This window comes from Argiope bruennichi, chromosome X2, assembly GCF_947563725.1.
Source record: "Argiope bruennichi chromosome X2, qqArgBrue1.1, whole genome shotgun sequence".
Taxonomy (NCBI): Eukaryota; Metazoa; Arthropoda; class Arachnida; order Araneae; family Araneidae; genus Argiope; species Argiope bruennichi.
In genome coordinates this window covers 108,939,781-108,957,438 of record NC_079163.1, presented here as the reverse complement: position 1 = coordinate 108,957,438, position 17,658 = coordinate 108,939,781, and the positions used below count along the sequence as shown (strand labels likewise).

General features: G+C 28.7%; 1 protein-coding gene across 1 annotated transcript in view; it reads right to left on the bottom strand.

Moving 5' to 3' along the window:
- Positions 1-17,658, bottom strand: part of LOC129960344 (dopamine beta-hydroxylase-like) — a 148,599-nt gene that overhangs the window by 66,001 nt on the left and 64,940 nt on the right. Inside the window, exon 7 of the mRNA XM_056073719.1 lies at positions 2,025-2,191. Coding sequence (XP_055929694.1) covers positions 2,025-2,191 — 167 coding nt within the window. The remainder of the gene's footprint in view (positions 1-2,024; positions 2,192-17,658) is intronic.

The following is a 17,658-nucleotide window of genomic DNA, read 5'->3' as shown; positions in this document are numbered from 1 at the left end:
GACTTAAAACAGTTTTAACTTTTTATAAAGAACTCATTTTTCATGGATATTTTAGAAAATACCGAGATCTCTTGTGAAACATCTTTCTAATCGTTTTCTACATATAATCTCATATTTTATGATACTAAAATGAACAAACTGTCATTTGAAAAAGGAAATTTCAAATATTAAGAATTTTATCGAAATTTTATAATGTATTTTTTTTATTTACTATATCAAATGAGTTTGAAACATTTAAAAGTAATTACCTAAACATTTATGAGTTAATTCTTAAAACCTATTACAATTCTTTAAAAATATTCTCGTAATTTAAAATTTTTTCTTATAGAATAACCCGAAAATCTTAATTTTCATGTTTGGAATAGAGTTTTATCAACATGACGCGCAGTATATTTCAAATTCACAGTCATAAAATTTAATTCATCCCTGTGCATGAAATTCATTAGAACAGAATTCGTGTGGAATGTATTTCCATGCCTCTAACACCATTCCGCGTTCATCATGCAGCCCAATTATCCATTCAATCAACACACTCAATTCATAACTAGGTCCAGATATTCTGTGGTCGGGTGAAACACAACAAACTGAATATTTATTGAGCTGTCTGTCGATACCAGAAAGCGTGAAAGTGAGGTGCATTACCCACAAATCTCATTTACGGATGATATTGAGAATACATTCCAGGCTAATGCAAACTACTCCCCAATTTTCGCGTAAACCTGATATCTGCCTCTGACAAAGGACTATGGGATTAATTATACAAAGAGCCATGGTAAAATAATTTTGCTTTGTTTGTGAATATTCTCCATTGAAGGTTTTATAAATATAATAATTCTCAAAAAATTTTCCTTTAAAGTGTATTTTGTTAGATACCTTATGGGGGTACGATATGCAACATACTATCGTACTATAGAATCTATGAGATATACTATCCCATAGATTCTATTCTAAATATTCAAGGAATTTTCAAAAAAAGATACTGAAAGGGGAAATTATTTTTTTAGGAGTCAGAAATACAAATACTTATCTATGTAAATTTTATTTGCAATAAATAATTAATTATAATGAGTAATACTATGTCTTATATACTAATGCCATTTTCTTATGAGTCTTTGCTTTCATCTGAAATTCAGAATTCATTAAACATTGAATGCTTATACGTTCTGTGCTTCAGAAAATCTGAAACAAACTGTAGGGTTGATTAGACATGCATAAAAAATCCAATTTATCGTGAAACAAATGACTAAAAAAGTGACCAAATATTATTAGAAGCTTCAGAGAAGGTTTGATTTGCTAAGTTGAAGTCATATTTTGAAAGTATTTTAGAGTCATTTTGGAAAAGATTCTGTAATTTTGAAACATTTTGAATGTTGGAAACAACACCTAACTTGCCTATATTTAACACCGCACCAGAATGAAGGTGTTTGGTTAAGGCAGATTTCATTTGCATACAACACGCTGTTACTTCAGTAGATTTGTGTTTCGAACATGCGATCCTCCAACCCGAATCCTCTCTGTTAGAGAAAAGGAGAAAGAGGTTTGGAACTAAAGAAAAAATCATTCCCAGCAAGGATTTTGTTTTAGATTTTATATATAATAAAATAGTTTTCTTGTCCAAAAAATTGATAAGGCGATAAGCTATTACAGCTGAAGCCTCATTTACAGATATTTAACAATAAAAGTGGTAAAAATCACATTAAAAACTCTCTAACTTTTCAAAGCTTATTATAGTACTTGAAATTGCAACTAGCATTATGATCTTACGCATTCAAACAAAGATATTTATCTATTGATATGTACTTAATAGAATACATCATTAAAAATTTAAACAATTATTTGAATTTTATGTTAAATATTCATATTACCCAATGCAACTATTTGTCAAATAAAATTTCTTTAAATTTAATTTGCGTCAAAACAACCCTCCTATTTCAATATTTTGTTTCATTTAATAAAAATAATGTGGCATTTGCAACGGTACTTTGAACCAAAAAAATGTATAAAAATTGATTTCAAATAATTACCACTCGAGTACACTCGGCAACACAATATCCAGTTAATTTGAAGTCAGCCTGGTGTGGTGGAATGGCCATTTTATTAGTGTATTCTAAGCCTAACTCCATTACTCCAGCATCATGCTGTCGAAGAGATGGGGTGTACGTAAGTTTAATACCAGAACTGTCAATGACACCTAAAAAGAAAGAAAGCAGAAAATCTTTTTACACTCTCATTTTTCACTTCATTAAAAAATAAGAGAAATCTTATGATTCACAATAAATAAATGTAATTCGTTCTAGTTAAAAAAAAATGCAGAATTTTTGGAAAATTTTAATAGGCATTTCTTTATTTTACAAAAATATTTCTTGAAATTTTGACTGAAAGATCTGACTTTAAAATATCTAGAATATCCCATACAACTTATTATTTAAGATTAAATTAATGCAGAACACAAAAGTAAAATTAATATAAATAACATAAAGCTCTTCTGAGCATAAATAAAACAGATCATAGAATATTCTACAGAAAAATTATGTATTTATATATTTATCTTTATACCATAAGCTTATATTCAGTAATAAAATCCTTTTTTTTTTCTAATTTGGTATAACTTCTGTTTGGATTTTAACTGGCTTGGAATATATTATAAGAAATGGAAAAATCTCGAACGAGTTCGTAAATGGTCTATCTAGCTTAAAGGGAGTAAAAATAGTGTCTGTGGGGGGGGGGTGAAATTTTCATTCAGCTATAACTTTCTTAATATTGAAGATGGAAGAATAAACCCGATTAGCTAAATTAGAGCTTCATTAGGACAAACAACTTTTGTATATAATGAAATATATATCGTATATGTATGAAAAATGATTTTCACGCCCTAATTTTGACTGTTTCTAACATCAACAGTTGATGTTTCCAGATAGTAACAGATGTAAAGGTATATGCCTTCCAACTTTCGGAGAGGAATTTTTTAGCATTTTATTAATATCTCATTAAGTTTTTTTCAGGGCAGGTTGACAAAAAGATTTAAAATAAGAATGAAGAGAATTAGGTAAAATTTTATTAAAGTATATGATATCTACTTATATTTTTAATACTTTAATCCTCCCAAAATGAAATAATATTCAAAATTAATTAGATATGCCATTAATTAGAATGCAAAATGTCATTCCATTCCTTTTTCATATCAGAAGTGCATTCTTATTCTTAAGAAACTTATATAGATCCGTTGATTAATTTGGCTCTGTACTAGATTTGCAGTGGATGGTATTTATAGAACGTACATTATTTTTATCAAGTATATTTTTCATTCAAAAGGAATCGTCCCCCTGAAATTCCGCTTGTTCAGTATTAGCACAAGGTATTATATATCTTTTTGACGTTATTCAATATTAAGTATGTCGCTCAATATCTTGAAGATATTGTAATAATACTGCAGAGTATTTTATTCTATCCAGATATGAAAAAGGAAGCCAGAACACAGAAAACCAAAACCAATATTTACATTAACTTGCATTGTGCTGGCTAAATTGAATTTATTTCATCTTATAACTTGAAAAAGTTTATCTCATTGCTAAAAACGTATAAGCCTCAAGTACAGGATTTTCATAAAAACTTATGATATATGAACCTCTAGCGACTTATTTGCGCAACCAGTCGAAAGAAAATTTTGGATATTATTTAAAGGCATGTGCTCGAGATTGTGATGATTTGAAATAATAGATATCTCTCACGGTTACGGTTACAGGTAAAAACTTTCAAAATTTCAAAAACCGTTCAACGTTCACTTTTTCCCTTCTCAAATTGATCAGTGCAATGGAAAGTCATAAATGGTTTTGAAACGGTACACGTATCACCAAAATTGGCTGCGTAAAACATTTGTAAAGAACAGCATTGTGTAAGTACAATAACATCACAAGAGAGCAGATGAGGAAAAACGTTTAACGGAATGGCAAGCTTTTCAGTGTACCCATTTTCGCAGATGACAACGCATTGCATGGGACAAATTACTGACAACAATATCAAAAATAACATCACTGGAAAAAGTTGTGTAACTTCATATTTTATTGCTTATTTAGTTCTAAAAAATCTCATCATTTTGAGCTCTAGTCAGATGACGACGGCAACACCTGTACCTTATTCCAAAGGCAATCTCTATGAAGAGTGACATTCATTTCTTCTCATGAATCATGGTGGTTATATTATAGCAGATGTAGCCAAATCTGGTTAATCCAGATAACTTATGGAATCTTTTTTTGTATTCTTGAAGTATATACGCCTTGACAACTTAAATCTTAAACAATCATAGCGAATATCGGAATTTATTTAATCAAGAACATTGTCGACTAGGAGACTCTCTGCTCTAGATTATTACTTTCATTGGGATAACAATGATTTTATTGTATAGTAGTTAGACATCTTCCTACAATTGATCTGATATGCAAGATTTTTTTTCTTCATAGAGGAACAATTGATTAATATCTCTTAATTTAAAAACAAATATGGAGCTTAAATATTAAATAATACTATTGTATTCGAAGATAATATTAGATATTTTTATGTTATATCCTTCTCCTTGCTTCGATACTTAATCAGGCTTGTTAGTAATATTTTATAATAAAGCTGTGGGGCAAGACTGCACATTCGTTTTATCTATGGAATGTTCATTCCATATGCATTCCAATTTTAATAATGGTTGCAACATTATTTATTGAAATATCATTTTCTCTTTGAAACAGCATAAGAATGGACAGTTAATAAAAAGGTTCTCGTTAAAATGTCGCTGAATGAGCTTTAACAGAAAACTTTAGCTGAGAGTAAAAGATGAGGCGGAAGAGAATATGAACTAAATATATAAATAAATTTGAAATTAGAAAAATACTTCATTTACATATATATATTTCGAGGATCGTACAGTAAGCGAAATGTAATAATTTATAATATAATGGTTACAATATTATTTCTATTTCACTAACCCTAACTTTTACTGACATTCAGAATTAAATAGTTTCATTTTAACAATAATTTATGCATCTAATTAAATGCAAATGCTTACAAAAATATCTCCATATTTTGAGTAATAATAATAATAATAATAATTTCAATCTTATTATGAGAAGGGAAAAAAAAGAGAAATTCGGTAAAAAGGCTTTGAAATTTAATCATGATTTGATATCTTTCCTTCAAACTAATAAAAAAAAATACAATTCTATATGAAAACCTTTGCTTCATAAATTTTATTTTAATAATAAAATAATAATTAGTCTCAGTAAATTAGTCTAACATTAAGCTGTATGCAAATATTTGGCTTCATTTTTATTAAGAAATGCAACTTGCAGAATTCCACTGAAAAATACTTATTTTTAAACTATTTTCATTTACCCTTGCTGTCCAGTGGAACGAATAAAAGCAGAATAAAATTGTTCTTTCTGTTTTTAATCCAACATTGTTATTTTCGCATAGTTCAAAAAATTATCTAAACGATTAATAAGCAAGAATATTTTTCTTTCACGAATGATTTCGTTGTCATCTTCCGAACGCTATAATCAACGTGAATTTGTTCTGAAGGCCCTCTTCATATTTACATTTGAATGAGCAATTTTCATTCATGTAAACAGAAGAAAATTGAAAAAACTCTTGAAAATATGACACTTTTAAGGATTAATCAATATCGATTTAACGTTATTTTTGACACATAAAAACAAGACTGTATCATTGGTTTAAATTGCTATTCTGTTCGACTGAAAGAATCCAAGTGTACCAAATAAATGGCAAATCTGGATGCTCAAACAATATATAGATACATACACATAAATCAATATTATCATATTTCAAAGCAATTTTTTTCCTTGTTCAAGAAAAGAATCCTGTTCCCTATCTATAATTAATTTATTTTCCTACATATTTCATCAATATATAATTCTTCTCTTATCCACAGTTTCTTAAAGAACATAAGTGAAAAACTTTCTTATTTTTGTAAGACTCTTTAACTGATAAAAACTAACTCATAGTTTTTAAAAAAAGAAATGATTAATTATCGTCAAGTATTTCTTTTTATGACTCGTTTAAGCGATAGTTCTGCGACTCATGAGTATACAGATACAGAACATCCCAAAAATGTTTTTCCTTCAAATCAGTTGCTAAAGCAAATCAGAAAAATTTTATCTTTTAGGTAAATACCATCTGAAAGAATGGAGTTTTTGTTCGAAAGTACTCTCGAAATTGTTTTCAAAACTTTTGCTTTAATCGTCCATTCATTAAAAAACCAGATTCGATTTTCCATCCTAATGCGCGTTTTCTTAATAAATAAAAAATCTGAATCCGGAATATGATAATTTTATTCTTGCATGTTATTACTTTTTTTAATGTTTGTGTTCTCATACAACTCTTTCAGAAAATGTTTTTGCCATCAGGGGAAAGCAGATTAAATATATACGCGATCGTAAGCAGAATAAACGTTTGCCGGTTCTCTATTCCCATTAAGGATAATGTTTCCAATCTTTTAGATTACATAATATGTTTTCTGCTCTTTAATAATGGCGTAAAAATCTATAAAGTAGCTATGCATTCAACCAACCACTGATCATTGATGACAGCAATCTTTCCCTTTGTTTCTCATGATTAGAAGTTATGAGATCATTGCACATACAATGGCTAGAAAACACGTTTAATAAACTGTTAGGGGCTACCCATCTAGTAAACATTTATTAATACGCATAAATGTTTCACAGCGAAACTTAAGGTTTTATTAAATAAGAAAACGCAGATGATAATAACGAAGAATCGTCCCTTTATTAATATTTGCAACGCATTTAACCCTTCAAACACGTGCTTTCAGTTTTGGAACATTAGCACGCATGAGGGAATATTTTTACTACAAATTATCACACATTAACTTCTTATTTTACTGACAACTTACAAGTAAACCAGCGGAAATGGTCTTCCAGAAACCTTCTCGTATTGTTTCCAATAACTTTGCTATCCCCTTCCTCCTACATGAAATTGTGAATTTTGAACAAAGACAAATACTTTGCATGGCATTAGTGAACGATAATTACGAAATAGACATCTTTGGGATTAATTTGGCTTTTTATTGATTTTATCTTGGAAATACATATTTTGGACATCTTTCTGCCTCCGATTGATATCAAAATCTGGCACAGAATTGCAGTTGTAGACACAAGATGACATATCAAATTTCATTAAGTCACTGCATTTATGAGTTATTACATTTACATTCAAGTGAAAATACAAACCGACATAATTCAACCCTTTGACAGATTTATTTCAAAATTTGATACGGATTTATCTTTTAGATGCTAAATTGTATTTCCCTAGCACTTTATGTTTTGTATTTATCGAGTTCACTTGTACTCGAAAAGCCGCCGTGTTTATGGATTTTGTTTAAATTTTGAAAGAAATCTACAAATTTGGTCGTAAGTCCATATACTAAATTTCATCAGTCTGGAGCAAAGAATTTTTAAGTTATCGTGTTCATAGACAGACAGACAGACAGACATAAAGTCAAAAATGTGTTTTGCTGACTCAAGGAGGTCTAACACAAAGATTTGTCAAAATTCCGAGTTCGAAATTTTTGACTATGGTATTACTACCCTAACTTTATACTTGGTATAAGGTATAAGGTACAAGGTATGGTCAGAATATAAAAATATTTTTTCATGCAAATATTTTCTTTTTAGGACACAAATGAAAAAAGAAAAACAAAGTCTTATTCCCTTTTTCTATGCCTTTTCCATATACGTTTCTTTTTTCTCCTTTTCATTCATATGAAATTTATTATTTTTGAAGTAGTTTTTTTACTATATAAAAAATATGAAAGTACGTACTGGAATATCGACATTTAACATGTCGTTCACATGTGGCATTTTTTGGAAAGAGAATATCAAACATTGAAAACTCATAACTATTGTCTTTACATTTTATATACGGATTCCAAAAACGCATTCAGAATAAAATGAATTTTTACTATACATTTCAAGACATTTTTTCTATTATAAGAGAATGCAGTTTTATAAGAATTTGAGACATTCATCTATAGAAGAGAACTTTCTCTCAAACTTTGTAGGAAATTCAGAAACTGCAATCAAGATATAGATCATTCCGATCTTGATCACTTTGATCAATCTTGATCACTTTCCAAAGTTTTATCATTATTAGACGAATCTGAGCTATCTCCATTATCATTATCGGTAGAAACACTCGCAAGATGATCTCTGAATTTCTACTGCTCATTTTCGTATATTTGTAATTACCATAATTTTAAAAGAATCTGAAATACACACGTGAGGGGCAATTTGACCCCCCCCCTCCAATAAAAAATGAGATAGCCTGTTTTATTAGTTTCTTCTGTAGCCTGTTTTGTTAGTATTTTTTCTTCTTTCTTCCTCCATGAAAGAATAGGGAGTAACACGCGCAAACTTGCATAAATTTAGAAAATTTCTAAACAAAAGAAAAATAATGGGGTTCATATAAATACTGTGCGTGTGTTGACGAGTTAAAACAGGATAAAATCCAGAACTAGAATAAAAAAATTATGGCAAATATTTTGATGAAAAATTCCTTCCTTGTAAAGGTATAAAAAATCTTGATGTAATTTTTTTGGCACAAAATACCTAAGAACATTGTTATGATATATTCCTGATATTGTCCGGCATTCAGAAGATTGAACATTATAATGGAGATATCATTCAAGATATTGTGCTAATAAGAAAATCGAGTTAGGCATGTTTTAGCAGCAGTGCCTTGTATGCAGTTTATCTTAATTTTTAATAAATTGAAATGAACCAGGTGTAGTTTGAAGGGATATATAAATATTTTAAAAAGAAATATAATCAACTGATTGTATGTCAAAATAAGACGTTGAAATTCACAATCATCCTTTTTTCAAAAACTATCTTTTGATGAATCTGCTGTGAACTAGAAAGTAAAGTAGTGATATTATTAATATTACATATCGTTGCAAAAAAAACCCCAAACATTTTTGTTGATTACTTCTATCAAAAATTTACATACATAAGTTTATTGTTTCAGATGCGAATCTTACAATGAACATTCGGGCAATGCTAATGTACTTATGAAATAATGTGCTTTAGTTAGTTTAAAGAATTATATCTTATTTTTAATGCACAATGAATACTTCATTAAACATTTTTAATGAAGTACTTAAGTCACCTAGAGTTTTTCAATTTTTATAATAATTTATTACATACGAATTGCTCACATCCCCTGCAAACAAATCTGCCACTAACAAGATATGCAACATATTTAAAACTATAAAGCGTCTTTTTTTTATCAAATATATTAACTACTTTGGACGAATAGAGACAAAAGTTTATATTTTAATTTTCTTCGATATTTTTGTAAATTTGTTGTGGAACAATGATATATGAAAGAAAATGAGATAGTTGTACATTGTTAGATAAAGCAATTTCATACTGATCACATATTATTTTATATATATATATACCACATTCCACATTACATATTCCAGAATATATAATGGCTGACAGAACACTGACGATGAGTTTGTTTCTGTGTATTTACGCCATGAAATGTTTTGAGAATTGATCAGAACAGCGATTATTTAGATAGTAATTGAAGGAAACGAGCGCATTTCAATACAATAAAATAGATACTTTGGATCCATTGGTTAATCCCATTCCAAATTAAAAGTTAAATTTTTACTTAAATTGTCTTTATATTAAAATACATAAAACATTTATCACTATTTGTTTAGATAAATATAGTAATTTAATATTCCGTAATGCCGTGGACTTATACTAATTGTATTACATATGAATATTTCATTACATCTTACGATAAAAGCAATTAAAATTTGGCTGTAGAAATGTCAATATTTTTGCTACAAAAGTATCCAGAAATTCTATTAAAAATAATGCTAAATTGCAATTCTAAAATAATCCTGTAATTTCAGAAATGTTTTATGTATTAATACTCCCAAAAGATAATTTTATACAATGAATGAACAGTTTAAATATTCTATAACCGAACAGTTAAAATTAATTCAGAAATTAATAACTGTTAATAAATTAACAGTTTAAAGTAATGTAGAATTTCGATATGAATGCTTTGAATAATTATTTCTAGGCTTTTAAAGCAATTAATGTGACATTTCCATGAAGTCAATTGTTAGCAGACTAAACATTCCTAATTGATTACATTCAGTCCCATTGGCTCATCACTTCTTGTTAGGAAACTATTCTGTCCCCTCTTCAAGGCTAGTCAAAGCTCAGAGGAATCAATTGAGGAAACTATTCTCCTAGGATGGCGGCAAGAATGCTTAGAAGACTTTCCTCTAATTGCAGTGAAATCAAATCACTTCTCATGAAAGCGTTATCTCCACTTAAAGATGGTCGATGATCGTAATTGGTAAATTGCTTAATTTCACTTCGTCCTTTTTCATTTAGTTACAAGAGGCCACGGAATATAATTGTGAAGTAGAATCAATCCTCACAGTAATTTAGTTAGACAATCAGATTATTTATGATTCAATAAATTTAATGCTCTTAGAGATAAAAATTGGCAAAAAAATTCTAAAATTATTTTTCTATATTTCCGTATTCTGATGTATTACAAAAGTGATTTAAACTTGAAAATAAATAGATTAATTTGACAGATGATAAAAAAAAAATTAGGTTCATTTTTGAAATCACAAATATATAAAAATGCTATTTATGCTGTAGACATATAATTTTTTCCATAACTGAAAATTAAAATTATCTGTTAGACTTTCAAATTACTAGATGAATTTTCAAATATATTTTTAAAATAGGTATTGAACGAATGAAACGCCTTGTGCTGGGAACCGAGTCTAGAAATGTCCATAGTGCTTCGAAGATAGAATTCTAATATGTATTGCTAAAAAATGTACAATTTTAACCTTGATCTTAACTATCAATATTCCAAATACCCCAAACACCCATTCAACAAAGCTTCTTTCAATAAACGTGATTAATTGAATACTCAGGCCCGTGTTTTATTTCTTAAAGACGCTCACTCTGATGGTTTGCGGGACAGGGAGGTTTTCTGAAAACTTGCAAAAGATATCCGAGCTTATATTTGGTTGATAGTGAGCACTTAAAAGAGGATTCCCTTCTGTATATCAATTCATTAAGAACACGTGTTGTCATTGCAGTTTTTGAGGGAGTAAAGAATGTTTCTTATCTTTGATAAATTCTTGATTACAGTATTCTATAATACCTGAGCCCAAATGATCTTGGGAATAAGAGGGTTAACTTTAGCATGATTTTTAAACAATCATGTTTTCGTTTTATTTTCAGCTTTTATGAATAGTAAACCACTTTCAAAACATTCCCTTTTTTGAGAATTAAAAAGTCTCATATGAATAGTTTCTTGGCCAAAATATATCAAGAAATACAGGTCATACTTTGGAAACGTGTTTCAAAAGATGAAGTCAGCTGTCATTTTTATTTAAACTGAAATTATCAATTAAAACTGATAGATTTACATTCCCTGTTAACTCTTCATGGAAATTGAAATACAGAGTAGAGTTATATTAGAGGAAAACTAATTAAGAAACTATATCAATATGCACAAAATAGAATATCTCCCAAATCCCCTATATATTCCAAAATCAATACAAATATACATTTTCCAAAGCATAGATCGGGTTTAGACTTTTCTCAGAATACCTAGTCATGAATCTAAAAGTGTTTCAAATAGTATTGAAATGTTTTTATATTTTTGTTCATGATTTTACAAAATTTATTTCAAAATCAAAAACTATTTACATAAGCAACATCGGAAATCATTCTTGGATACCTTGCTAATAGGTAAACTAGAATTTAAGAATGCTATCAGATTTTGATTTTTTTTAAATTTCTGATGTTATTTAGGTGCTGCTCTTCATACTGCATAATTTTATTTGAGGTTCATGCGTATAAGATACCAGGATTCAATGAAAAGTATAATTTTTCAACTATGCAAACTACTTTAATCGCTGTCAAATAGCTAATTTCTATACAGTTATATAAGCATTGATTTCCAATTAGAAAATGCTTTGAAACAGCCAAAAAAAAGTTTTTTGAGTCAATGAATGTAATGCTGAAATGTAAATTTTAGTACAGCTGTCCAGCATAAGCATCCAGAATAGTTGAATCCTATTAATCATATTTAGAAAAAAAAACATCTATATTTTAGCATATGCAATAAAAAAAAACACTTTCCAAGGTTTTATAAATTGGGAGGAAATAATTGCTTTTTAAAGTAAACGGAGATCGTATGCAAAAATTTTTTCAAGGGATTATTACAAGTTTTTGAAAGTAAAATGCTTGAAGGAAATTTAAAGTATCATTACACCATTGTTATTGGCTTAAATATTAAACGAAACGTGTCAGAGTGAGTGTGAAAAAATGAAAAATCAAGCAACTTGTGCAGAAAATAACAGGATGGAAGGAACCAAATCATTTTATCACAAAATGGAATAATATTTAAACTATATAAATACTTTATAAGATAATAAAAGTTATTTTATCATCATATTTACACAAAATAACCTCCATCGCCGGAAATACAAAAAGCAATCACGAAAAAAATTCGCCTTGCATATTGTAAAACGTTGTTAATGTAACAGATTTAATGCCTAATATTTATTTCAGATTCATTTTTATCAGATCTCCTGTTTTCATGGATTCCTATCCACATATTTTTAAGTAATCCCAAAAGAAATAAATCTAATGCCTTTCCATTTGGTGATTTGGAGGTCATTTACAAAGACCTCAATATCCAATGAATTATTTCCAGATGTATTGATCAAGAAAGTGCGTGGCTGAAAACATTTGAGTGTTGGGGCCTCATCATGCTGAAACCACTTTCTTGACAAATTCCATAACGATACAAACTCTTTAAGATATCCAAAATAACGGTACATTTAAAGATCTCTGAATCCTCATGGAAGAAGAATGGTCCAATGAAAGCATCCTTTCATATTCCGCAATGAACGCCCATGTACTCGCTCCTATTTGATTGTATATTTCGGTTATTTTCTAGCTACCAAAAGCGACTATTGTTTATTTTTAAGTTTGAATTCATGAAGGATGCTATATACATTTGAAATCTTGCATCTAATTTATAATATCTAAAATGAAATATTTTATATTCAATTTTAATTTCAGGAAGATGATAAATATTGCTAGTGCAGTAAGATTTTTTTTTCAAATTCGAGATCAACCTTTAAATAATTAATTACATGGAATAATGAATTTTATTTTGAGTGCATTAAATTCCTAAAGCTTGTAATCTTTGATTTGATAATATGTTCCTCAACAAAACAATTGGATAAATATCATTAGTAAAATTATGGTAAGTAGCATTAGTTTTCTTTTAAATAATGTAACTCTTCATGGGGCTATCCCATCAAATGTAAAATGGAGTCCAAAATGTTGTTAGAGGTTTTCAATTTTCAGAAATTCCATACTATTTTGTGCTAAAAAAGTGCCAGCATTTTTCAGTTTGTTTAAAATTAAGTAGTAAATATACTTACGAGTGAACATTCTAATATACCTTTAATGCTCAGTGTTAAGTATACTCGCCACTTTCGGTTTGACTTAAATGATCACTAGTAAGAATACATTATCATGTGAAGTAAAAAAGCATTTCTTATACTATTTATTCTATACATTCTTTCCCTTGCATTTATCCTTACATTTTCTTCTTTTTTTTTATTGAAATGCAATATAGATACTTCATTTAGACATTAGAATTTCTTAGTTGTTTAATGGATAGATAAATATTTGTTAAATGTATATGAATTTTATAAAATAATTGTTCTTTTTCTTCAAGAGACAAACAAAGTTTTATAAAAAAAAAGGCGGATTAAATTCTTCGACTCGGAAAAAGTTTCAGAAAGCCATCATGTATTTCATTCCAATGTTTTATTGGATCCAAAACTCTCAGCTAGAATAGCATCTTCCTGGAAGGATATTTTTAAACGTTTTAATACAATGGCTTTTCTTTTGCCAACGTTTTTCAGCCCTGATATCTTTCCATTTCAAATTCTTTATATTTGGCGAAAAGTTTTTAAATCCCTTTTTCTATACTTCGAATTCCGACAAATAATTCCGGTTCTTCTCCGTCTGTTTCGTTACTTTATCCTTTGAGAGCTAAAAGTATTCAACCTTAAATAACAGTTGATACCATTTCATAAAAAATTATTTGTTATCTGTAAAGTGCATTATTTTGCTACGTATAACTTTTTATATGTTTTATCTTTGTTTCAGTTTTGTTTTATCTGAAGATTTATTTTTGCTCTGTCATTATCTTTACAACATTAGCCGGATTAATAAATAGCCAAAATAGGCAGCTGCCTAGGAGCTCCACAGCTCTAGACGGCGGGAAGGATCTTGAGTATTTTAGTACTCAACAGTACTTTTAGAGATATTTAATTTACAAGCGACGTGAATTCAAATGTGTTGAAATAAAATAAACAAGTATCGTTTAAATTTGGAAGCATTGTTCTTATAGCATTCCTATTTAATCAAGTTTTAAATTCCTTTTATATAATCCTAATACGCTATGCTGCCTTATAATTTTAGAACTGTCCGATCGTATTATGATATAGTATTTAGGCTGTGTTAAAACGTTTAGTCTTCCTTTTTACTATACTATTTCAAATTAGCTTTAAATATAAGGATCGAATTTTTTTATAAGGGAGATATTGAAATCAATTTTTCTTGAAAATAACAGAGAATTAAATATTTTGTTATTTCAATTTGTCAGAATTTACATTTCAAATCGTTTACACAGAGATTAAAATTAATAAAAGAAATAGCTCGTTTTGAAAGCCGGGGGGGAGGGGGGAATGGGCCTAGCCACCTTCATTGAGACTTGATGTTGAGTGCTATGGAGGCGAGAATAGGTCTCTATTTCCACTTATAAATTTAATTAAAAATCCACACTATAATTAAATTTATAAGTGGAAATAGAGACCTATTCTCGCCTCCATAGCACTCAACATCAAGTCTCATACCAAAAAAGACTAAGGGGAAAAACAAGCACTGCAGTCTCCTGTCACACATTTCAATCAAACAGAGATCTTCATTTCCATTTCTCAAATCATTTTCCATCTGATTTTTTTTAACTGCATCCTGATCTACTATAACATAAAAAATGTGAACACAGATTATATGTATATTTTTACAAATTTTATCTCTCAATCTGCATTATATTTCTAAGTTAATTAATACAAATTATATTTCTAAGTTGAAAAATTATGTAAACGGTCTCATCATAATATAATTTCTTATATAATTGTAAATTTTGTAAATAGTTATTTTTGTTTCGTTTTCCTACTGTAAATATTTTGTTAATTAAATAAAATTCCCGTAACATGCCTACCAAACCGTTCAGTGACCAGAATGGTCACGGATACGGGGGTATGAGACGGCGTTCTGTTCATTCCCTAAGTGCTCCTAAAACTTTATCTGCCATTGGTGAAAGATAGTTAAGAAATATAGATTTTTGACCTGAGTCTATAATTTTATTGAATATATTAACGCCTTTTCTGCAGATCGATTGACGCCGAAATTTGACACAAACTGCAGTTGTGGTCACAGGAAATCATACTGAATATCCTTAATCTAATTGATTTTATTTATGAGTTATTCTATTTACATGTATGTGAAAGTACAGACTGACAGATGGTCAACCTTCAACAGATTTGGGTCGAAATTTGATGAATATCTATATTTTAGATGCTAAGTCTGTGCGTTTAATTTTAGCTTTCTAGTGTTTCGGAACTACTGTACTTTAAATACAGTATACAGTAAATAGTCGTACACGAAGAGCCAGACAAACTTCCAACTGACAGGCAGACTATGAATAGATTTCGTTCAAAATTTGAAATCTAGAAATTTTATCGTTATTTCATATATCAATTTTCAGCTCTCTCATTCAAAGGGTTTTTGAGTTATGTTCGCAGACAGACAGATATAATGCCGAAGATATATTTTTCGGACTCGGAGAGGTCTGAAACATAAAGATTCATCGAAATTTTGAGCTCGAATTTTTGACAATTACAATACTTATTCTATACTTCGTGCGAGAAAGTGAAAAATATTAAATGCCACATTACATGAAAATCTTTAAAAAAAATTCTAATTTTCCATTGTAAACAGACTTTTAAAAACGTATTACACTTCAGAAATAAATAAAAATATGATTAACAGGTACATAATGCTTGTAAATATTGTAGTACAAAATTTCATAAGAATACATAGTTATTCATATGAGTTCTGAAATTTGAAAAAAAAAGTCACATCTTCATAAAAATGCAGGGGTTCTTTCTAATTACATTTTTTTTAAATTATTCCTTTAGTTTTCGGATTCTGCTTTCCAATCTATAATATTATACCTTTCCATAATCATTTTAAATCAACCGCTTATTTTATGACGCTAAACTTTAAAAATCGACTTTTTCAGGTTAAAAGCCATCCAGTTCCCTCAAATTGCAAGAAAGTTGATTTAAAATTATCTAGCTGATATAACTAAAAATCTTCAACCATTAACAATGCCAACACAATTCAAAGGAAAGGATACCTCAATACCTTTTATGAAAAGAGTTCTTTCCATTTTCTTTCAAAGAAAACTAATATCTTATTTTTGTAAAGGCTGCTGAATTAAAAGAAAATTTTGTATGGCTGCTGTTTTTGAACCTATGAAAAGACTTTGGATTCTTTGTTGTTAGTGGAATGTTGCCGATATCGTTTGTCACAAACTTTATAGGTTTACAATTACATTTAAAAGTGTATTCACTCTTTACTTTTAGAGTATGATGCTTTAATAAAGGTAAACATGTTTTCAAAAGTCTCTCAATAGCTGTACATATCTTTATATTTTATTTTTTAGGCATCTGGATCAAATTTCTTTATATATATATAATGAATTAAAATCATTTGTACGCTATATAGAAGTTTATCAAATTTCTTTCTATTCCACTCAAAAGAAATTTATTCTTGCTTTATAATATTTCTTATAATTTCATCTGTCTATCCATTTTTCTTTGGTATACCGTACATTACATAATAAATTCCTTTCATTTCAACAGTATACACAATGGTCAGTATATTTAATTGTGGCTCAACAACTTATTTCTAAACCACTAGAAATAAATAAAATTGGAAAAATAGTTTAAATAACATAAATAGTTGTATTTTATGTTGTTTGAATTAATAAATACTCTTCTGAAAAAATTAGAAACATTCCAATTATATTTATTACCCCAGGTTTTATTAGTCATATTCAGTTCAGTGAAACATTCTTGATAAATTAACATTTTCAAAAATAAGCTAATGTATTAAATTATCAACGTTAAGTAAATGTTAACGAACACAAAAAATATACATATTTATTTTACAATGAAAACTGACAAAGTAACTTTGTTTTAAATTTCATTAATGTATGGTATAAAAAGTATCACATCGACGAAACTTCGTAAGTCAAAGTTTTCTCGAAGTGTCCATTAAAATGTTCTAAACTATTGATATTCAGAACTTCATAATTGAGTTGGTTGTGCTGAGAAGTGGAACTTCATTTGTTTAAAATGTAAATACATCAAAAGTTTTTTCCTAAATATGGCAAATAGAACTGGAAAACTATATCAAAAAT